Consider the following 24,151-nt stretch of genomic DNA (forward strand, 5'->3'; position numbering starts at 1 on the left):
TCTTTGCCCCAATCACAGTTCTACAGATATCTGCAGTTGCGGTATGCACTGTCCCCCAGCCTGGAGGGCCTGACATCTCTCCCAGAGTTTAGCCCGCTAGAAGCGAGACTTTTTATGGGGGATCTGGAGACCAAAAAGATCTCCAGGATCTATCAGGCCCTGGTGATTCATTGCTCTCCGAAGCTCCAGAAGTTGCGGGGAGATTGGGAAACTGACGTAGGTGCCTTAGATGAGGACGACTGGAGGGAGGCCCTGGTAGCCCTGAGGGAAGCGACTATAGCGATGCGACTGCGCCTCATACAATTTAAATATCTGCATAGAGTTTATTTTACCCGGGCCAGACTGTTCCGAGCGGGCTTGATTGCTGCTCTGGACTGCCTCAGGTGTGGTCAGGAGGAGGGGACATTTATTCACACTATTTGGCACTGCCCAGCACTGGACCGATTCTGGAGGGGGGTAATTACCTGTCTGTCCGACGTGCTGGGGTGGGCGATCCCACGCACGCCACGATTTGCATTACTACATGTCATGGACGGCATTGGGGGCAACGTATATAAGCGGCACCTGCTACGGCTGGGCCTTACACTAGCAAAGCGGGATATCGCCAGGGCGTGGAGGGCGCCTAGAGCTCCATCGATCACAGCATGGAAAAACGGTCTAGACTTTTGTATGGGGCTGGAACAGCCCATATTTGTAGCCCGAGGATGTCCACGCAAGCATTATAAAATATGGAAAAGGTGGGCGGATTACCGGGGGCTGTGGCTGGAGCCACCAGCAGAAGAAGAGGATTAATTATGGGGATGCCTAGGGAAACTAGTCGAGCAGGGGGGGCGCCAGGCAAGAGAGGAAGACATCTTATCACAATATAACGTGGCTGTGGGGCCTTAGGGCTGTGGTGGGGAATCCGTGGATATGGTGCGACGCAGGAGATGGGGTGGGGGGAGTTTGGGGGGGGTTGTTATTGTTCGAGATATATTTCAGTGGCATTGCTGGATGGCAAGCGTACAAATAGATTGCTATAGAGATATGCTGCAATGTGATTTTGTTGACGACTCTGATATTCAGGGTCCTGTAACATCTGTGCAATCGACCAATAAAACATGTTTTCAAAAAAAAAAAAAGTAACCAGTGTGACTTTAGCTGCCAGTGTCAAACAATGCAAGATTTAAATCAAAATTATCTGTGTCTACTCAGGACTACTAGATTATTACAGAAAGTCTGAATATTTGTTGATGTTTCAAATCCTTGGGTGCTTTAGATGGAGGTCTTCTTCAGAATGAAAGTGGATGCATATATGGCATAGAGCGGCCACATATATTGCTATGTCCATTGTGTTTCCTTCAGACAGCTGGGCGTTCAGCCCTGCCAAGTTTCCCAAGTCCACATGTGATGTGCTGCTCCTGTCAAGGGTTTTTTCTTTGAATTCTGGGACTTGTAGTTTTGTTTATTCTATCATAAAACAGGACTACAAGTCCTAGAATTCAGAGGAAACACCAGGACTGGAGCAGCACATCACGCATGAACCTGGATTACTTGGCAGCTACGGGCTTTCAAGCTCTGTGGTCCACCGGGATAACTCCAGAGTATCATGATGGCCAGTGCAACCTTGCTCATCCCCTGTGAACTGACTGCCATCAGCACATATACAGAACAAGCATTGGCATAGCCAATAGGTCTCACCTTTGGGACCTTATAAGTGTTTAGCCATGCAACAGTTGCATAACTAAATGCTTATAAGGTCCCAAAAGCGAGACCTATTGGCTATGCCAATGCTTGTTTCTGTTTATTACTGCTCTGTAGTAATGGCGGCACCCGTGCTTTAGCTTAAACATAAAGTCGAGTGCCGAGATTGTTTCAAAAGTAAAGAATTGTCTATTTCTTTACTTTTGAAGCAATCTCAGCACCCGACTTTAGTCTAAGAAGTTTAAGCTAAAGCATGGATGCCGCCATTACTACAGAGCAGTAATAAACAGGAAAAAACAAAGCAAGCGCCCGCTTCGAGAAATGACTGCCGTGGCGGGGGGAAAATGCTACCGCCGGCCACAGCTTGCAGTGCATGTGCGCAAGTGGTGCGCGCGCAGTAGTAATCACGCCATATGGCGCCTCTGCTCAAGCGCGCACCCGCGGTAGCATTTTTTGAAGCCCTTACTTTAAGTCTCGCCAGACCAGCGCAAGCGCTGGGTGAGGCGAGACCTAAAAAAGGCATAGTCTTAGACACTTTATCAGCCTTCCCTAAACTGAGAAGGGATTAGAGGTGAAAGTTTGTCCAGGGCTTGGCCTGGTGTCCCACTGCCTCTAGTTAAACATACATCCAACAGACACCCAGGGTTTCCTTCACAAACTGACATGGGAATGGAGGGAAATGTTAACTGGGACTCACTAAATTTTAGACTAAGGAGAAATTTAAGGTCAAAAGTCAAAGTTATGATGCATGAAAGCAGAGCAACCAAAGATATGGTTCCATCTGGCTTCAGAGGCATCCTAGATGTCTGGAGAGAGCAAATGTTACCCCATGGTATGGGGGGTGGCGAAGAGGGGAGTCTCAACAGATGTTCAGTTCAGCAAGTCAGGGGATGCAGGTGGTTTCACCTGCGTGGTCCGGGTAAAATGTATACAAAAAATGTGGCATTAGTGTTGTGTAACTTATCCTCAACCAGAAATTGTAAATAGTTGTAAATATTGTGGTGAACTTAGAGGATAGAACTGCTAGCTCAAAGTGTGTCATTTATTGAGATATGTTATAAGATTTGAATATGCTAATGTGCTGATAACTATTATCTTCTCTAGTAGACGTAAAATGCCTTATGTTAAGGTTTCTTTCTCTGATATTCTGTTTTTGGTCAAATAAAACATGACCTGTGTGTACCCAAACTTAAGATGTTTCGGACATGTCATTGATTCAGGTAAGTTGGTGGGGGGCGGGATCTATAATTTGAAGCCCACTGGAACTAAAAGGTTGGGCTGCCCAACCTATTGTCAAATTTGTCGAATGGGGCATCTGCTTCCGTAGTGAAAGAACAGCAAACACATCTTAACATACAGCCCAATTCTGCTGGAGATTTACCCTGGGCAGCCAACTAAGCTACGCTTGCATAGTGCGAGATGCCGTTTTCAATGATTGCTCAGAGCAGACAAGCATCCGGCACTATGCACTCATCCCGAACAGCGAACTATGCAGTTCGCGTAGCGCTACGCGTATCTCGCGTAGTGCAAAGTGCACTTCGCGTAGCTACGCGTAGTGCTACTACGCAAACTATGCCCAGGGTTACTGGAGATGCCTTTATTAGTATTAGCAAAGGCGTGTAACATGTCCTGGCTGGTTAGCATATGCAGGTTTCAGCAACGAAGTGCCATGACGGGCACAAATACAAAAAAAGATCTGGAGAGCACTTTGAAAGTCAGTCCACAGGTAGCTTTGTAAGCAGACAAGGGAGGGTAGAGACATTCAGCATTCTGCAAGGTGGGTGGCTTCCAGAGAAGCAATTGGTCCTTTGTCAAATCCTCATCATATTCATTATCTGACATCTCTTCAAAGGAAGGAGATGAAACAAAGCATTGTTCAGTGAAGCATCCTTCTTGCTGATCCTAGATGGCAAGGAAGCAGTATAAGGCAAGTTGTGTCAACGAGAGCCAAGAATATGAGTTGAAGAACTGTGTCCGCACATTGTACAGGAGGGTCAGTGCAGTTTCAGTGTCATGGGGAGAGCAGAAGCCAGAATGGACAATAAGGAAGCCCTGGAATTCCAGACAGCAGTAACGCCTTCTTGGTGGCACATCTGTTAGCAACCCTGGCAAGAAAGGACAAAGTAAGCCTCCAGGGAGGTATGATAACAGAAAAATGTGGACAGGCTATTGTTTGACAAAAATATTATGTTCAAACAAGAATTTACTAAATGCTCGACCCATTTCAATTCAGTGGCAAGATATTTTTGTAAACAATATTTAGGACACTGTATTTGCATCAGATGATCGTTTTGCCAACAAAATTCTGATATACAGCCTCCTTTCTTTTATATTAAGGGATTAGATTAGGAGAGGAGGGTTGTAGAACTTTCTCCAGGAGGAGAGCCATTCTTTCTCTAAAGGATGTAAACCTCTAAGGGGAGATGTGGAGCCACCAAATTTTAATATCCAGATAGATTTTTAAGATATCCGCAATGCATATTTATGAGAAGAATTGAATTTGGATTTGATGATTTCATGAGGATGACCTATTATTTACAATTTTTTGTAAGTAAGAAGGTGTGACTGGGTTTTGTTGTTGGGTTGGTTAATTGAGCTATGGCCCATATACTGGGCTGTTTTAGCTTCAAAGAGGGAACAGAATGTGTCAGTAATTTAATTTAGTAACATTGCTCCGCTATCTCTGTTGGTACATCAGTACAGGTGAACACTAGTTTGTGAGTGCCACACTTCATGTGTATTTCCAGTAGCAGCGGGTGGCATCCTTGTGCTGCAAGGCCTTGGCACATAGCTCTCTTAGCCTCAGGCCATCATGAAGTGGTTGTGAGACTGACGCTGAGTTGTTTACAGACTTATTTTTGGCACTGAGGTGTTTTTTCTCAAGACTCCAAAGCGCTTGCAGCATTTTCATGAGGTTGCCACTTCTCCCTTTCCATCAAACCACGATTTCTTTTAGTTGATTGCCTTTTTCAAGAATAAACCGTATGTTCTTATCTACTTTCATCCTGCATTCTTTGGGCAGCCAAACCCTGTGGACAGAGGACAGGTTATGTTCTTTATTTATCTTTTTTTAAATCTGTCAGCATAAACAGTGATTCTAGGTCTTTTGCAACCTCTTTTTAATGGCCTGGTGCAGAATGTATGACGTTACAACGCATACATTTACAACGCATGCCTTTATAACGCAGTTTTTACATCGCAACATCCTTTACAACGCATTCTTTTACATCGCATGCCACTACATCACATTTTTAGAAACTACTTTTACAACGCATTCCATTAGTTCGAATTATACCTTTACAACGCATGCCATTACAACGCATACCATTACATTGCACTTAAGGTAAGTGTTGGATAGTGTAGGGGTAAAAATTACTATTCTAACTCCAGTGGGTGCAGCCGTAGGGTAAGTGTTGGATAGTGTAGGGGTATAAATTATTATTCTAACTCCAGTGGGTGCAACAGTAGGGTAAGTGTTGGATAGTGTAGGGGTACTATGCATTGTAATGGTATGCGATATAATCCCTGCGTTGTAGTGACATGCGTTGTAATGACATGCGTTGCAGTGACATGCAATGTAATGGCTGCATTGTAGTGACATGCGTTGTAAAGGATGTTGCGATTTATAGCTGCATTGTAAATGTAGTGCGATGTAATGACTGCGTTGTAAAGGTTGTTTCCCCTAGTGCAAGTTATGGTCACGCAAAAGGCATAATCTGAGGTAGTATTGGAGACTTTCCTTTTTTAAAGATGTCCAAGGTTCATTCTAGCCATGCCAGTCTGAATGAATGGCTTGGGGAAGGAGGGTGGGGCTCAACTGAGGCTGATCTAGAAAAGAAACCCGGTAAATTAGAACATGTACACACTGTACCTCTGAACCACCAGCAGCTTTTATGGGTGTGTGGCTGTTTGGTCAGGTCATTGTCTCCACCTCCAAGCTGGATACATTTTTGTATGTATGAGATGATCTTAGTTAACCACATGGCTAGTCTAGTATGTTGGTGTAACCTTGTGCACTTTAAGCAGCAGAATGTAACTGCTTTTTTTTGTTTAACTTCCTTTGACTCGAGACTTAGGTTTGTGATTTTTGGATTTGTGTGTCTGCTGTGGTGGGGCAATCAGCAGGATTTACAGTGGCCCAATGCCAGGCCTGGAGTTCTGTTAGCGAACTCCATCGTTTGATGGCAAGGACGATGCAACCTCGCATGTTCTGGTACTAACAGCAAAGGTTTCTTCTGGCATGGCCTGGGTGGTTTCTACACCAGTGTTTGAAATGTGGTTTATTTATTATAATTATTTTTATATAGCTTGCCTGCTCTACACAGGATGTTGGTGCGCTTCAGATAAATCAGAAAAGAAATGTACAACAAACAGTAAAAATATTGAGCAAAACTGAAGGAAAACGATCTATTTAAGAAGAGGGACCGGTGGGTGTGTCTTAGTTGAGGTAAAGGTAGAAGATGTGAGCTTGCAGATGATCCCTGAAGGTTTGATGTTAAGTTTAAGTTTCTAGATTTATATACTGCAGCTTATCACCCGTGAGGGAATCCAAGTGCTGTCCATGGGCACTGGGAGATTGTGAGTCGCCCAGAATCACAGGATGTTGCGCCAACGCCGAGACTCAAACCCAGATCCCCAACCCCCTTGTTGACAGCTCTGGCCGTTGTGCCACATCCTCTCGGTTCGGTTCTGATCTCTTGTGGTAGAGTTTATCATGAGAAGTCGCTCCAACAAAGAAGTGTGCTGTTCACAAGGTACTTCAACTGTTTGGAGATTGAGCATCTTATATTTTTAGTTCCGCTAAGATGGTGAAGAGTTTGGTCGGATAGGACCTTATGATGGAACTGCACTGGCCTGGCAGCTACAGGCGAGGTTGAGCTTGGTGTTGGCTCCGGAGTCCTCCTCTGAATCCTATATCTTTCAGTGAAGCTAGTGAGTTGATCTGCAGTTTCGCTACGGATATTATGAACGGATCGGAGTGGCTTCCTGCTGTCTCCCTCGCTTGACAAGCCCAGGACAGAACCAGCCCATGCCACGTCTGGCTGAGAGGTCTCAGAGTCTCTGCATATCTACCTATTTCTCTCGCTCCTCTCATCGCCTCTTTACGGTGTTTGGGGCCCATTCCAACTCAGATAGGTTTATATAGCCAGGGAGTTACCATCTCATACAATTCCATGTTTCCCCAGGTGGAGGAATGCATCTGGTAGAATCAAATGTTTCTGTACACATTTTCCGCCTGCTGAAGCAAGAACTGGGACAGGAATCCAGGAAAACAGGCAAAATGAGAGCTTGCAATTCCGGGTTCAACGCTGCTGTTCCTCATACTGGGCCTGGTGACCCAGACTAACTGGTAAAATGGAGACACCATATATATATCCTGCCCCAGTATATTGTTGCGAGTCTATTCGGAATGGCGGCCTTCTCATCGTCTTCAATTTCTCTTAATTTTTCCTTATTCTCCAACTCCTGATCTGGCACCCGCCAGTCAGTATTCTCATCGTACGGCATTACTTTAACCCTATGTCTCCTACTCTCCCTTCTATCCCAGGCCATCTTCTCATTCTCTCCTGTGCCCCTTGCTCTCCACCTATTTCACCTTACTTTCTAACAATTCTTTCACCCCCATTTCTCCCTTGTTTGTCTCATGCTCTCTCTTGACCTTTTACTTTGTCTTTTCCTTTCCACACTACCCCTCTTGCTCCTCCTCTTTCTCTTTCAATCCATTTTTCTCACTTTTTGTTTCTCCCTGTTCTCTCTCATTCTCTCTCCAGCAGTCTACAACCCAGTTTTCTTCCATTTTAGGCTTGTGTCCTCCCTCGTCCCATTTTTTCAATATTGCACTCCTTTATGACTCTCACTTCATTTCATCCTATTTTTCCTCACCTGTCCATATTAATTGCTTCTTTTCCCTGCCATTTACAATCTCTCCCTAAACTTTCGATTGTATTCTCCCTTCCCCTGTTTATGGTTTATCTATCTCTCTATCTATTCCTTTCTCTGTCCATCCCTTTCTTTTTTCTTCACTTTTTTCTTTGTTACGGCCCCTCATGTCTCTCCTCCTGGCTGTCCCACCCCTTCTCCTGTCTCGCCATCTTTTCTGTATCTCGGTCTTCTCCACCTTTCTACCCACTGCCTCTTGTTCCCTCTACAAACATTAGCTTCCTGTATCAATCTTTATCTCTTCCCATCATTCCCATGTTCACCAATTTGCTTCATCTCCACCTTTCTTTATTGTCCACTTTCCACGTCCTTTTTCTTATGCTTCCTTTTTTTCTCTCGCCATCATCTATCCCATAATTATTTATTTTTGCTTTCCCATATCGTTTCTCCTCCCGATCCCTTGTCTTTCACTCCTCGTCCTTTTGTCCTCCACTCACAGCATTCTTTTTCTCTGCTGCCATCATACCTGTATGTCTCTCTCCACCCCTTCACTTCCTATTTGCCCATACTTTCTCTTTCTCTGCTTCCTGCTTTCTCTTCTCTTCCCATGTTTCTAGTCACTATAACCATTGTCTTTCTCTCTTCCCATGCATGTTCCCTACCTCTCTTCCCGTCCACTCTTCATTTCTCTCAATTCTTTTGGCACCTCAACTCTCCACCCATCTCTTCCCCTTACACCTTCCTTTTGCTTCCTCTCCTTCCATTATTTCGTTTCATCTCCTCCCCCTTTCGCTTACTGTCGCTCATCGCTGCTCCTCTTCTTCCCCACCATGTATTTCTCACTCCCATTTCTTCTTTCCCTCCCATCAATTCTCTTTTCACAGACCACTTTCTCCTTTCTCTCCTAATCCTTTGGCCTGCTCCCTCCCTCGTTTGTATCTTCCCCTCTGTCCTTTTTGTAACACCGTCTTTGCCGTCGTCCCATGTCCTCCCATTTTGCTGTCCTTGTCTTCCATACACCTCTTCTCTCCCATTCTCGCCTGCAGTGCTGCACCAGCTCTGCACTCCCTCCTTCTCCAGCCCGATCATCATCATAACTCACCCCGAGCCCTGTCAGCCTCTCCTGAGTGACTCTGGCTCTTCGGCCCTCTCAGCCCGCAGAGAAAGTAAACACGCCATAAATCAGGCCTGGAGTGTGAGCGCGGCGCGCGGGGTGTGACGGGAGGGGCGCCGGCGAACTAGCGCCAAATAAGGCAAGGAGCCCTCGGAGAGTGCAGGCATTAAGACAGGGGACAGGAGACCCCCGCCCCCTCCCTGCAGCAGCACTTTTACCTTTAGCAACGAGGAATGGAGCGAATTCAGCACAGAGTGTGCACGAACCGCCAAGAGAGAAGCCTGCTCATTCCCTCACGGTCACTGACGAGTGTAAGACTGACGTAGAAGCGGGGCGGTGACGTCATGTTCCGCGCCAGGGGGCATGGGGTATACACGTTTACAGATAAGTTATTGTCCAATGGTGTTGGTCATTATAGAGACAGTGGTATAATTTACACGCCAGTTTAAATATAATACACGTTTACTGCATAGCGGCCTCCCTGAGGGGGGTATATACTCTTCAGTGGGAAGTTAATTGGCCTACGGGTATATCCCTTGCAGTGGGGACTGACTTCAGTGACCCAGGTATAGATCTCTACATGTGGTAGTGGCTTCAGTGACCCAGGTATATATCTCTATGGGCCATATGTAGGTAAATTACATTTACCGATTCTTAAATACCGAATTTTACCGATTCGGTATTTATGAATCGGTAAATGTAATGTAGGTAGAAAATTACCGAATCGGTAAGTGTCGGTATTTTAGAATCGGTATTTACCGATTCGGTAATGGCAACTGGCTTCCTATTCATTCCTATGGGCCTGGAGGCCCATAGGAATGAATGGGAAGCCAGTTGCCATTACCGAATCGGTAAATACCGATTCGGTAATGGGGGAGGCATCATCATGGGAGGCAGGGTGTCACATTGACACCCTGTTGCACCCCTGATTCGTCCATGTGTGCACATGTGGCGCACATACATGTCTGCCACATTGCACACTGCAAAGTGCACAAAAATGCTTTTTCACACCTCTTCGTCATTTACCACCAACTTTTAGTTGGTGGTAAATAACGAATCCGCACAACACCCACACACTCCCCCTACATCTCATTTCATGATTCGGTATTTACCGAATCGGTAAAATTACCGATTCGGTAATTTTACCGATTCAGTAAATTACCGAATCATGAAATGATCTCCCTACATAGCAAAAGCCTAAATACCGGTCGGTAACTGTATATTTACCGAAAATCGGCCGTTACCGACCGGTATTAGGCTTCCTACATATGGCCCTATATGTGGTAGTGGCTTCAGTGACACAGTTATAGATCTCTGTATGTGGTAGTGGCTTCAGTGACCGTGAACTGAACAGTGGCAGAAAGTCCAGCACTGCGCAGTAGCCTCACTGGCCCATTGAGATAACTCGGCTTGAGGTCCCCAGGCCACCAAAACCTGAATAACAGGACGGTCCGAGGGTCAATCCCTGGGCAGGATTGAATAGCTTTGTTGTCAATCTCAATATTCTGCTTCTTATTCCATAGATTTGTTTCCTATTCTTGTGTTTGTTCCACCAGTGGATCATTTGTTATGTACCTACAGGCAAGAGATTGTTTGACTTGTATCCTACTTGAGGGGACTATTTTTTATTTTATTTGGCTTTCAGCAAATCAAGGGATGCATCACGTGCCTCGCTTTCTTTAAGGATCCCTTCAATTTTGGGTTTTTTTTCCTTCTTTTTTTTCGTGGGCCCTGAAGATGCGCTCTTGCTATCGGATGGCTCACTTTCGGTCATTTCCTTACCTCCACACTCCCCTCCCAATGCTTTCAACTGGCCCCGGCTCCAATTTGTTTTGTTCCTTTTTTGTAAGCTGCACACTGCTATCCAGTTGCTTGCTTCTGCACCGTGGCATGGCATCCCATGCATATATATATATTTTTTTAATTTACCATTCCAAGATGGCCGTCTGCCATCTTGGAATGATACATTAAAATGAAAGTAAAAAGATGGCCACTGGGTGGGCATGCATGACTGCCATCTCTGAATTACTTTTTATTTTTCCTTGTGAGAAATTCTAGCCTGCGCATGCATGGCAGGTATTTTTTAAATATATTTCTTGAAAAAAAAATCAACGATGACTGCTATGTGTGTACATAAACGGTGGATATATTTGAATGATTTTTCTTTTAAGAAAAATCCTTTCAAAGTGGCCAACAGGCACCAGCAAATTAAAGGTAAAAAGCACTGGCAAAGCAAATGGATATCATGGGCAAGGCCCATTGGCTTTATTGTGTGTGCAAACATATGCAATATGTACAAAAGTACAAAAATACAAAAATAATGGGCTAGCCCAGGTACACCACCCTGGCCATGGAAGTGCCCCTCTTATCAGGTGGCTGTACAGATTTGATTAGGCAAAACGCCGTCATGCACAGTGCAAGCTTGCCAATGGAAGAGTGGGATGACCCATTGCCCATGATGTATGCAGTGGACAGCTGAAGCAGACTGGAAATGACACAGACCAGTGGATAACGAGGGCCAGACATAATACCTCATGTATCTATTTATATTATACTTTTGTGGAAAACATAAAGTTGTAGTTAAGTTAATCTTAAATAAACCAACTCGGAACAGCAGACCGTGTCTCCCACAGCCAGGAGACCATGCCCTGTATAGGAAAAGTACAGCAAGACCCTAAGAATAATTGTCTCCTGCCCTTTATCCAAACAATTCTGTCTTCTCCTTGCTAAATTTGGTTCTTCTTGAACAGGAGCACTTCTGGAGGCTTAATTTCAAATATTTTTTTGTTTATCCCTTCTGTTATGTATAGACAGGAAAGAAACTGCAATGCTATCTGTACCCTTCTAAAATGTTCCACATATAGCACCTAGCCAGAAGTATACAAAGTAGTTTCCATAATAGCGATAATAACATATAACGCTACCCTGTAGAGATGAGTCTGTAGCTGTTTGTACCAGCTTTTCCATCTTTGGTCGTGCACTGTTGAGACTGTAGAATAAAAGCTGTCGAAAAAAAAAGTCTACAGGTCTTATTTATTTCCAGAAAACCCAAACTATTTATTTAACATCCATACAATCCATAATATCCAAGAGTCTCCAAACATACAACTATAACAGTTATTACAAGAAATGATTTGCTCATGTCCTGAAATATGTCTCACCGTCATTTATTACCAAACCTGCCGGGACAGCCGGACCTCAAAATGATTCCACCCTACAGTTTGTTCTTGCCTCTTCTCAGCCCTTGATTCAGAGGGTGCTGACTGATGGCAGCAATTAACATTTTTTGGCGACCCCAACTGGATACCCCAAATGATTTGTTCTCGCCTGTCCTGAACTCCTTGATTCTTTGGGTGCTGACTAGTGCCAGTAATAAGTAATTTTTGGTGGTGCAGAACGGCTGAACCCCTGGGATGAGTCTTCAGCAGGCTTCACACCGAGGAGTTCATTTATTGTTTCAGATTCAAGGCTATGGACTCATTCCTAAGTTGTGTGTTAACAGAGGGTCAGAGACTGAGAACTGGGGAAGTGGCAAAGCAGTATAAACTGAAGAATGGGGGAGTTAGGGTGTTCTAGTGTAAATCTGGCTCGTGATCAGGAATAAGGGTGTCACTTACCTTGGCAAGTCTCTGTACTTCTGGCTGGTATGTACAAGGGCATATGAAGGACTTCTCAGTAGTCATTCACCTAGTTTGGAACCCGTAAGTACAATCATTTTTAAAGTCCTGGTTCTTATAGCCAAACCCGTTGTCAAAATTGATACAATCAGCCATGTAGTCCTAGTTCGATCATTAAACCCAATAATAGTATACACATTCTGTCATTTGGGTGTGGTCATTCAGATATTTAGTTCTGAAGGCCTATTCCAGAAATTCGGCACTGTGTTCCTTTTAGTTGATTCAATTTACTGGGTGATTGCATGTAACATGGGAAAACCAGACTGACTGAACTACGATCAGCCTTCTGGTCCTCATTCATACGTTTACCCATGTGATATTGTAAATGTCAAGGTACTTATAGAGCGCACTGTCACCAGACGGACACCTTGCGGTGTCGCCTTTGCGGTTTCCTGGCGCTGATACTCATACCGCTGTGGAACCCCTCCTGGCTTTCCCTGTGAAGTGTCCACTCCTGGGCACCCCCAGGGTGAAGCCAGGCATCCTTAGCACTGTTGGGGCCGGTGTGGAGGCTAAGCAAGCTATTGCCCAGAGTTGCAGCGTGGGGCCCGTGATTAGAATAGGCACCGAGGCGAGAATAGACAGGTCCGAGGAAATTGAGCCCGAGCCCCGCCGAGGCGGGAATCGAACCCTGGTCCCTGGCCAGAACTCTGCTTCAGGGTCTGCCGCTCTAACCATTGAGCCACACTCCCCTGTGTCTTTCTCGAGGTCAGTCCTACACCCGCGTAATCCATGTTCACATATTCTGTCAAAAGGCACCCTTTTGTTAATCTTCTTAACTGTGTTTTCCAACTTCAGACATTCAGCAGGGGGATCTTAGATTTTGCGGTTAGTCTTGTGGTTTTAGTTCACACCTGTAGCTCTATGATCCTAGTTTATACATTTAGGCGTAGGGGTCCAAGCTCATCATCTGTCCTGTGATCCTAATATAGACATTCCACCATGTGTTTCTCAAATTCAGATTTTCAGCAGCACCGCCCGGATTCAGACGTTTGGGCAGCAGTGCCTAGTTCATACATTTATTCATGTTGCCCTGTTTTACACTGTCAGCCAGATGGTCAAAAACTCATTGTCTCTCATGTAGTCCATGTTCAAAGATTCAGGCATTGCTAGTTCAAACGTTTATCTGTGTGATCTCAGTTCACATATTTACCCATATGGTCCTAGTTTTTACATTTAACCATGCAGGCCTAATTAATACATTTATGAGATCAGATCAAATTCTTTATTTCCAAGAAATAAATGCTTACAGAAATATTACACGTTACCCAATTCAGTGACATATACAATTATAAATTATCATAAAATCACCAATACATGCATCTATGTGGTTCTAGTTCATACGTTCAGCCCAGTGGTCTTAGCTCATATATTTAGCGTGTGGTCCTAGTTCATACATCCTGTTATGCCATCCTAGTTCATACATCAGCTGTATGGTCCTAGCTCACATATTTAGCATATGGTCCTAGTTTATACGTCAGCCGTATGGTCCTAGCACATATAGTTAGCATATGGTCCTAGTTCATACGTCAGCCGTATGGTCCTAGCTCATATATTTAGCATATGGTCCTAGTTCATACGTCAGCCGTATGGTCCTAGCTCATATATTTAGCGTGTGGTCCTAGTTCATACATCCTGTTATGCCATCCTAGTTCATACATCAGCCGTATGGTCCTAGCTAATATATTTAGCGTGTGGTCCTAGTTCATACATCCTGTTATGCCATCCTAGTTCATACATCAGCCGTATGGTCCTAGCTCATATATTTAGCATATGGTCCTAGTTTATACGTCAGCCGTATGGTCCTAGCACATATAGTTAGCATATGGTCCTAGTTTATACGTCAGCCGTATGGTCCTAGCTCATATATTTAGCATATGGTCCTAGCTCATATATTTAGCTTGTGGTCCTAGTTCATACGTCAGCCGTATGGCCCTAGCTCATATATTTAGCGTGTGGGCCTAGTTCATACGTTAGCCGTATGGCCCTAGCTCATATATTTAGCGTGTGGTCCTAGTTCATACATTCAGTTCTGCCATCCTAGTTCATACGTCAGACATATGGTCTTAGGTCATTTAGCGTGTGGCCCTAGTTCATACATTCAGTTGTGTCGTCCTAGTTCATACGTCAGTGTGGTCCTAGCTCTTATTCTTATTTTTAGTGGTGTGGTCCTAGTATATACATCCAGTTACGTGTTCCTAGTTCATATGTTTAGCTGTGTTGCTAGCTCTTATATTTAGCAGCGTGGGCAGAGTTCATTCGTTTAGCCGTGTGGTTCTAGTTCGCATATTCTGTTCCCCCCTCTTAGTTTAGACATTTGGCAATGTCCTCCTAGTCCACACATTTGGCTGTGTGGTCCTCAGCTCTTCCCTGTTCTTGTTGTTTCAGACGTCTACCCTCCCCTTGCACAGTTGGCCTCTTCTCTGCTGCAGACGCTTCGTGGCTCAAAGAGCTTTAGGAATACATTAACGCCCCTCTCCTTCGCCCCCCCACAAGCACCCCTAGGGCTCTGGGGTCTCGGTCAGCAATGACCACACACAGGACAGGAGCTGGGCGGCAGCGCACTCCTGCCTCACCTCCCTTAACTCTCCAACGGCAGCGACAATGTCGTGATTGTAAACAATTGATATACAAGCCTCGCGCTCTGGAGGAGACCATACCATTTCAGGGTGAAGGGAGGTGGGGTAAACAACTGTACTAAAGGGCAGCGCTGCATTTAAATCCTTTTAGAGTGTTGTTAGATGCAGAAAAATCTACAAAAATACCACGAAGGAAGTTAAAGATTTTCATAGCTTCTTTTGTGTTTAAAATATGAATTTCTGCCTTGGAACCATGGCCGTAATCATAGCTCGTTGACGTGAGTTTTATTTCCTTTTTCCAATGCCTGTAGTTCCTCCGGTTGCAAAGACATTCTTTCCAGTCCCATAGGTTATGTTGCCCTCCGTTGGAGGCACAAGGGGCCGTATTATGGTAAATGCGCATTTTCATTCTTTGCGCCGGGCACACCATTAAAAAGTTGTGCCAGGTGTAAACAGTGAACATGGCCCTATTACCATGAATGCGCTGCTCCCAGGTCAGCTGCGGACTCTGGCTGTCCTGGGGGCAGCGCATTCCTGTGAAAAATGGAGCGGCTACTTTAAAGCCGCTCTGTGTTTTCACAGTGCAGAAGGCAACCCGCTGCATTTTTGAAGGGGATGTCGGGGGGTCCATGGGACCCCCTTTTCCCCCCTCCAGCGGGTTATTATCAGGGTGGCGCTCTGACAGTGCGCTACCAATTAGATAGCACACTCTCAGTGCGCCTCCTGAGGGCTTCTTTGCCTCTGTGCCCGCGCCTGTAATACGGTGCGGGCACAAAGGCGAAGGAATTCCCTCATTCGCATGTGCCCCCTGCAGGTGGCGCTGACGCTTTGTGTACCAGCGCTATCGGTATTACAGAATGGGCCGCACAAGCTTCTGTAATACCAAAGTGTACCAGGGGCACGCAAAGTAGGCACAAATGTCTGTTGCTCCCCAGGGCACTTTATGTATACGGCGGTCCAAGGTCAACAAGCTTTGATTGATACTTCCCCCCCCCCCCCCCCCAACTAGGAACCTCCAATATTGTTGTAACGGAGGTCCCGTTCCCCAAAATGTTATCCATAGGTGTAGTTATACTTCCAAACAAGTAAAATGACTTCCACAATTATAGGCATGGGATTTTAGGACGTATTCCTTAAAAAGTTGAGTGACTCTATGCCACCAGTTGATGCACTGCTCCATAAATTCTTCTGGCAGGTCATATCATAGAGGCTTCTGTCTTCTATCATGCAGTCTCTAAGATGGGCTGTCTCACGTGTTCCGTTCTGTCCCTTCTGCGGCTGACTAAAAATGGACTTCTTAAGTCCCTGAAAACTATTCAAACTTTGGGGCCAGAAATCGTATGATGATTGAGGATCGCGGCCATAATAGAGAGTTAATGGAATGCAAGATGTGGAGCAGGTTTGTACACCCAGAAGTTCAGCACCATAACTAGACCTGGGCATGAAATTCCAGTCCGCTTGCGGAGTGTGCAGAGTGTTTCCTAATTCGCGTAGCGCTCGGAGTTCCAAGAAACTCCACGCAGCAGAGCAGAGTTTTTTTCCTCACTCGTGCTCACCTATGTTAAGTTGGCGAGCGCTAGCGAGGAAAATCTTACTCCAGACCACCTCCCGGCGAGAATTCTCAATGCAGGCTGTTGCGGATGGACGCTACCACTCGCGTTGAGAAACCCTCCGGTCACGTTGAGGAAGCTGCAGCAGAACATCTGCTCGAGCGGCAGAAAAAAGCAGCACCTCTTGTGCTGCACATTGTGCCATTCATGCTGATTTTCAAGAGTGGGACAAACACCAGGTGCTAAAAATCAGCACAAACGGCGCAACCTAACGCACTCCACCACTTCCGAAACCTCTGAATAGCGTGTCAGAGTTTTTGGGTCACTTAGCAGAGTTCTGCATAGTGGAACTCCACAAACTCTGCCCAGGCCTAACCATAACCCCTGCGAAGCACTTGAAATGGCAACAGGGTTTGCATAGACTGGGTGCACTGTGGTGGTATTGTTACCCGTGCATATCTCAGCTCAAGGATGGGGTTGAAAAAGGCTTTAATGGCAAGTAGTACAAAAGAGTATCCCCATCACCCCCAAGGATCTCATTATGAAAACCACAAGCATTAACTTCTTAAAAAAGGTAAAATGGGTGGCAACCCGTTGCCCACAGAGGGTCAGTTGGAGGATGTCCGTACCTGAGGAGTGCTGCCTCTGACGATTCACTGGAATCTAATGTGTCTACCCTGCCTGTGGTGGTGTGAAATGCTGGTCTGGGTCTGAAGCCACATCTGTACCTGTGTGAATGGGATTTCCTAGACTGCACTGGGTCTGAAGCTATTGAGTGTGGGAAGGAAGCCATCATCCATATAGAAATCCTTGCGGATTTGCACTGGAGACTCCTAGATGTTGGCCGTCTGTCTGGATGTCATGGATGGATGTCCTGGGAGCTTTTTCTCGTTTGGAATCCTTGAGCTGGATCTCTAAGTGTATAAAAGAACTCTATAATGCCTCAATGTGGGCATCCATTTCATCAGACCTGCGGAAGGCCTGTGTACTATGGCTGCCGATTGGCGCCTTAAGCTCTTCAGTGCCCATGACGAGATAGTCTCGTCATGGAGCACGGTCGCGCTGTGCCCATGACGAGACTATCTCGTCATGAACCCCACCCACTAATGTAACGCCCGGCACAGGAGGGGGAAAGGGCGTGGCACAGAAGGGGTTAAGCTTGTCTGTGCTTGTGTGAATCTTACACCAGGCATCTGAGTAACTATTTTGTTCTGTAGCTGGGAGGCAGTCAGAGGTCAGACAGGATTTGAAGGGGGAAAAAAAAGCTTTATGCATTTATGCACGTTCACCAAACTTATATAAAACCCAAATCCAGCTTTTTAACTAGTAATAGTAGGTCACAGGTTGTGTTATGTACCTTTAGCAATTCCACTTGGTTGAGTGGCCAATCCAATAACTACTCCTGCAAGATGGACTCAACTAGCAGGAAACATACAAGCACAGTGAAAAAGAATAAAGAGATCATATATAAGGCCAAGACAGCAGTTATTCTAAAAAACAACCATGTCTATTCCAAATACAGCTAAGAGCTTGTCTGTACCAATAGCTGTAGATTTAAAAGGATCAGTGTGTAAATAAAGAGAACTATTTCAGCTGGCTGATAACAATGTATCTCATTCTTTTGTACGATGACTTGAATAAATCTCAAAATCGTGGTTCTGATTTGCTTCCATTTTGTTTTGTTTTTCAGGTATATAGAGCGAGGCTACCTGTAGGTTTTGAGGCCTGGCGATGATGGATTCCTTGCACATACTACATTTTATCCTTGTGGTCTGCATTCTCACCGTCACCTGGGCAGCCAACCCATTTGCTGTGCAGCAGGCACTCCCCGATCCCTGCTATGAGGAGGGTGGGGTTCCCCGCCGTTGTATTCCTGAGTTTGTCAACGCTGCGTTTGGTAAGGAGGTGCAGGTCTCCAGCACTTGTGGCTGGCCACCTAGCCGCTACTGTGACTCTGCCGACCCCCGCAAGTCGCACCCAGCCTCTTACCTCACAGACCTCAATACTGCCACCAATATGACCTGCTGGAGATCTGAGAACCTTCACCACTCGCCGCACAATGTTACTCTCACGCTGTCATTGGGGAAGAAATTTGAGATCACCTATGTGAGCCTGCAATTCTGCTCGCCACGGCCTGAGTCTGTAGCCATCTTCAAGTCAATGGATTATGGGAAGACTTGGGTGCCCTACCAGTACTACTCCTCCCAGTGCCGGAAGATCTATGGCAAGCCACACAAGGCCACTGTGACCAAGCAAAATGAACAGGAGGCCCTCTGCACTGATGGCCACACGGACCTATACCCCTTGACCGGTGGGCTTATAGCCTTCAGCACGCTTGATGGGCGCCCCTCAGCCCAGGACATTGACAACAGCCCCGTGCTGCAGGACTGGGTGACCGCCACAGACGTCCGGGTCATTTTCAGCCGGCCACATTTATTCCGAGAGCTTGGAGGCCGCGACAACGATGAGGATGAGGCAGCTGGCCTCTCTTCCTACTACTACGCAGTGGGCGAGTTCCAGGTGGGTGGGCGCTGCAAGTGCAATGGACATGCTTCCCGCTGCTCCAAGGAAAAGGAGGGCAAGCTGGTGTGTGACTGCAAGCACAACACTGAAGGGCCAGAGTGCGATCGCTGCAAGCCCTTCCACTACGACCGGCCATGGCAGCGGGCTAGCGGCCGTGAAGCCAACGAATGCTTGGGTAAGTGAAGGGCATACATGCCTCATTTATCTCTGCTGCACCTCTGATTTCATTTGTGATGGTAACCTGATTTGAGCTATTGAAGCCAGGCTTTCTGCTGCCTTGGTGTCAGCTTATTTTAATGTGTACAGATAGGATGTTTCCAGATGAAGTCTACCAGGTTTGTGGAGAGCTATGGAATGAGGCACTTTTCTTTTTGGCTGGAACCCTGTATGTATGCCTAAATGCTGCTGTGCACATAAAGCAATTAGGTCTGGTTTTTGACATTGCCAGGGAAAAACTTACAAAAAAGGATCGTTTTATGCATAGCATGCATAGAGGAGATTAAGAGTTGAATGTGACCAACAGTGTGATGATTGAGTGACATTTTATTTTGAAGCTCTTAAATAGTCATGCATGCATCCCAATGAAGGCACTTGGTAGAGGAAGGAATGATACATCAAATAGCCAGTAGCATGAGGAGATGGAGAAATACTTTTCTAGGCAGGGAAAAAGGCTCCCTCTATGTATATTTATAGAATTGCTAACAATAGGTCTTCATCGGTGCTGTAAAGCCAAATCCAACAAGCATTGGCATAGTCAATAGGTCTTGCCTTTGGGACCTTATAAGTGTTTAGCCATGCAACAGTTGCATAACTAAATACTTATAAGGTCCCAAAAGCGAGACCTATTGGATATGCCAAGCGGCCCTGCGGCCGCGAAAGTGATAGTGATTGCGATCGCAATCACGATCAAACATCAAAGCGGCCGTGAAAGGGAAAGTAATCGCGGTAAAGCGCGACGCGCGCGCCCACGCACATGCACTGTAGCTCTAGGCTGGCCTGGTAGCACTTTTTGGAGCCCTCTCAATAAGTCTCGCCAGACCAGCGCATGCGCTGGGTCAGGCGAGACCTAAAAAGGACGGTGTGCAGTTTACATTTGATGCCTAGCTGTATTTGTTTCTTACTGTTTTTCTAGGTACATGGTTTCACAACCTGGGGGCATGGCTTCACTTCTCACTTCCTTGTCTATACCCGTGTACCTAATCATAAGGGACCACTTATGACCTTGATGATGTCATATGTGATGCCCTGGGTCTTGCCATCCCTTGACTGCTGTGAAGAGCTTAGACTGGGCTTGCCCCAGTTTGATGGCCCTTAGTTACTTTATGTTTTAGGGAACGTGGTTGGCTGGAGAAAAGTTCACTTGCAGCATGTCAGCGAAGCCGCCATTTCATTTTGATGCATTTTCTTCTCCAGACGAATCTAGTGGAAAATAAAAAGGACCCCCTGGTAAATTGATACGACAATTCCTAGGGCAGGGCACTAATACAGTGGAATGAAAATCCCTAGGCATTTATAAGAGTACTAATGTTGTAAATCTCAAGATACAAATGCGTACAAGATACACCTTATTTACGAACTCAGTGTAACAATCAACAGAAAAGATTACGATTTACAATTTTAATTTGTTATACTTAAAAAATATTGTTTATTACAATCTTACAATCTGTTCATAAAACATTTCATACTACACTTTGTCATGTTCACATATAAATACATGCAGTCAATTTTATAAAAACAAACAGTTCTCTGTAACAATTCACTAAGAATCACAAAATTTAAATCGTGGCAGAAAAAAGTTTTTCTTCTCCAGACAAATACCTGGTCACATTTCTCCAGCCAGTGTCACACTATTCTTAAATAACTATAGATTTCTGTGAACTAGCAGTCCATCTCTGTCTCCACGATAGGTAGAAGAGAAACCATGGACTTCAATTATGGGTCGTCAGTGGTCGCAACTGTAACCCCTAAGCCACCTGTTGTGACCCCTGCCACCTTGCTTACGACCCTTGGCTGTTTGTCCACCTCTGCAAGTGCTCTGATGGCACAAAATCATCCACAGTGTGAGCAGTGCTTGATTGCATTGCTGTGCTGAAGCTCTGCCTGCAAACTGGGCCTGGGTGGGGAAAGGAACTCGTCTCACTCGTTGCTATGGTGACCCCAGGCTGGGCGGGCTAGCGGAGTCCTAGATTTGATACATTGTATGCATGTGCTGCGGGCCTAGACCAGGAAGCTGAGCGAATAAGCACAAAGTGCGCACAGCATGACTGGGCATGATTGGACATTGACTGACGACACGTGCTTCAGCTAGCAGCACATATTTGTGAGTGCAAGCATGCACCTGCTGCACCCTACCCTAGCTCAGGACATTGTGCCTGGTGCTATATGTGTACCACTGTTCAGAACCGCCAAATAGGTCCCAGGGCTATCAATCCAGCAGCACGAAAGCACTACCAATGATGAGAACACTGGCAAAATGTATTGGGCAATCCCAATGCGGCAGTAAAAGCCGCTCTGGTGCGGCCTCAGAGTCGAGTCAGACTCATGCCTGCTGTATGGGTGCTGGGTGTCAAGAGTCTAGAGTGACTGACTAAAATCAAACGCAAGTCCGGTACGGGACTGTGAGTGACTTGCTTCACTTAATTGTTACTCTCTGACCAAGTCGAACGGCCCACCCACGGGGCAGGTGAGGTTGTGTGAGAGTGAAACTGACTAAGTTGTCACATCGACTCGACTAGAGTCTTGGCTCCCCTTGTGGCGGGGCTGGTCATTGTGACTCCAGTGAGCTGCAGGCCCTGGGCAAACCTCTAACAGAAGCAACAAGTAAAGTAAGATAAGCTTATCTGTATTTGAAGTTGACACAGGATTTTCAAATGCCCTGCAAAACATCAGAAATTATTGTTAAAGAGCACACATTTCAGGTTCAACCCTTCCAGCGGTCTAACCATCATTTACGTAATGTGAATAGCACATTGATCGCCATTGTTTTATGTCGAACACTGCATCTGTATAGCCATAGCATGCGCACCCCAATCAGTGCTGCTGGACTGGCTAACAAAACATTGTCTGTTTTGAACACCACCAAAGCCAGAATGGTCGTACCGGGCATCGGGCAATGGGCGGGTGTTTCCCTGGGAATCTGGAAGGATGGGGCAGGTTTTGTTACTGGGGGCTGATTTTACAGTAGTGCAGCAGCTTTAAAGGCACTGCAAAGTTCATTGTATATTCAGCAGTTTTCGGGCAACAATAAATGTGTCAAGTTAACTCTGGTGATTTATTAATGTACCTGCTGGAGAGAGAGAGAGAGAGAGAGTTTTGTCCAGTGACAATTTTCACTTATCTAAGGAAGTGCAGAGGGTTAAAATGCCTTATGCAAAGAATGTGTACCATGCATATCAAAGATTTTATGTGGCTAGCTCGGTGAGTTACTACTTTTGTCACAGATATTCTGTTGTTACTGTGCAGTTCATAAGTTACATTTGTAATCTAGCACAGTGAGCTATAAACTGCCATCTAAGAGCTGCATGTAAACTGCATGGTACAGGTTAGAAAGCTATCTTTTTTCCCAGTCTGTCTATCCTTATGTTTCTAAGAAAGGTTTGTTTGGGTAGAAGTAAATTCTTATTATTAAAGTTAACCCTAATCACTGAGTTATGTTCAGAATCCCGAGCTTCTTCAGAACAAGTGGCCACCAGTATGCATGGCATGTGAATCACCTTGTAGTCTCCTCTAGCTTATGTAACATTTTCTATACACTGATTTACACACATATGATTCATTGTCTCTGTATGTGTGTGATGGATTTTGAAAATGTGGAACGTTTTTCTTTAGGAGCAGTGATTAATGGAGTCATTTTTAAATGCGGACTGTAACATCTGCATTTGTAAAGCAAGCATTTATGCCTTTGGGCATTTTGGCTGTTAGATAAGATGTTTGTTGCTGGCAAGGTGTGCTAATGCAGAACACGCATATTATTGATCAACACAAGTACTGTACCAGTGATGTGCATGTTTTCTGTAGAAGAAGTTAACCATAGAAAACCTGGAAAGGTTCAATGGCTCCACAGGTTTAGAAGTTTGTATACCTTGTCATGGAAAGGAAGGTTGCTGGGAGAACTTGATCTGCATTAAATAGTACTGTTACCCTTGTTTCAAGACTGAGTTTTAATTACATGGTACTCTTAGTTTCTAAAACCAATGATAAAGTGAATTTATTTTGAAGATTATAGGCCCATCAGCCTTCCCATTTTATTATATATGTCTTTGATATTGAGAAAGGCTGATTTCAACTTGACTAACGTATTTTCCATTGTTGTACACTATTTTTAAACAATGCTACATTATTTAATTGTATATCGGAAAATACTATCTGAAACAATGTATGTAGCTGCATTTTGAATAGGATTTGAAGTTTTTCTGTTTATAGGGTATTTCTTTTGTATCTGTAGAGATTTTCAAGCCTCTGCGAGTGATGTAGGAAGCCAAAAGTTAGATGCATCATTTCCTGTGATAGTACCAAGCAAAAGGTCATGCAATGCAGCTTCCTTAGATTTCATAGGGTCCAATGGTCATATGATGTCACTTCCTGTAATGTCATCAGGCCAAATGCCTTGCGATGTCTCTTCTTTTGACATCATCAGGGTGGGTCAAAGGGGAGGTGATGTCATTTCTTGTGATAGCACTAGGTCAAAGTTTGTGTGATGTCACTTTCTGTGCCATCATGCGGGGGTCACATAGCATATGATGTCACTCCTGCTACTCCTGACATTTCGATGAATCAACGTCCATGAGAGAAACTTTTGCAGATTTGCATTGCAATTTCCCAATGGCATGCCACAAAAAAGTCACCTAATTAATGACTTACTGGAATGGTGATCATGGCGGTTACAGTTGAATAATTGTCACAAACTCCTCCTGAGTAGGCTTTCCCTCCTAGACGGTGCCTGGCCCACCCGGAAGTGGTGCCTGCTGCTGAATTCACGAAGCGAGAATCTGACTTCTGACCCTGCACAAATCGAAAATTCAGTGAAGAAAAGGATCTCAGTGGATCCACCATGTCAAGAAGCTGCACCAGCGTGAATGTATAGCCCTTGACATTTGGACCTTGACATTGTTCGGCCTCTTCCAAAGCACTCCCAGTTTTAGCAGA

General features: G+C 45.2%; 1 protein-coding gene across 1 annotated transcript in view; it reads left to right on the forward strand.

Annotated features, from left to right (window-relative positions):
* LOC146789811 (netrin-3) overlaps positions 1 to 24,151 on the forward strand; it is a 181,671-nt gene that overhangs the window by 38,765 nt on the left and 118,755 nt on the right. Inside the window, exon 2 of the mRNA XM_085632167.1 lies at positions 18,174 to 19,181. Coding sequence (XP_085488293.1) covers positions 18,215 to 19,181 — 967 coding nt within the window. The 5' untranslated portion in view covers positions 18,174 to 18,214. The remainder of the gene's footprint in view (positions 1 to 18,173; positions 19,182 to 24,151) is intronic.

The sequence above is a fragment of the Triturus cristatus genome, chromosome 10 (genome assembly GCF_964204655.1).
Source record: "Triturus cristatus chromosome 10, aTriCri1.1, whole genome shotgun sequence".
NCBI lineage: Eukaryota > Metazoa > Chordata > Amphibia > Caudata > Salamandridae > Triturus > Triturus cristatus.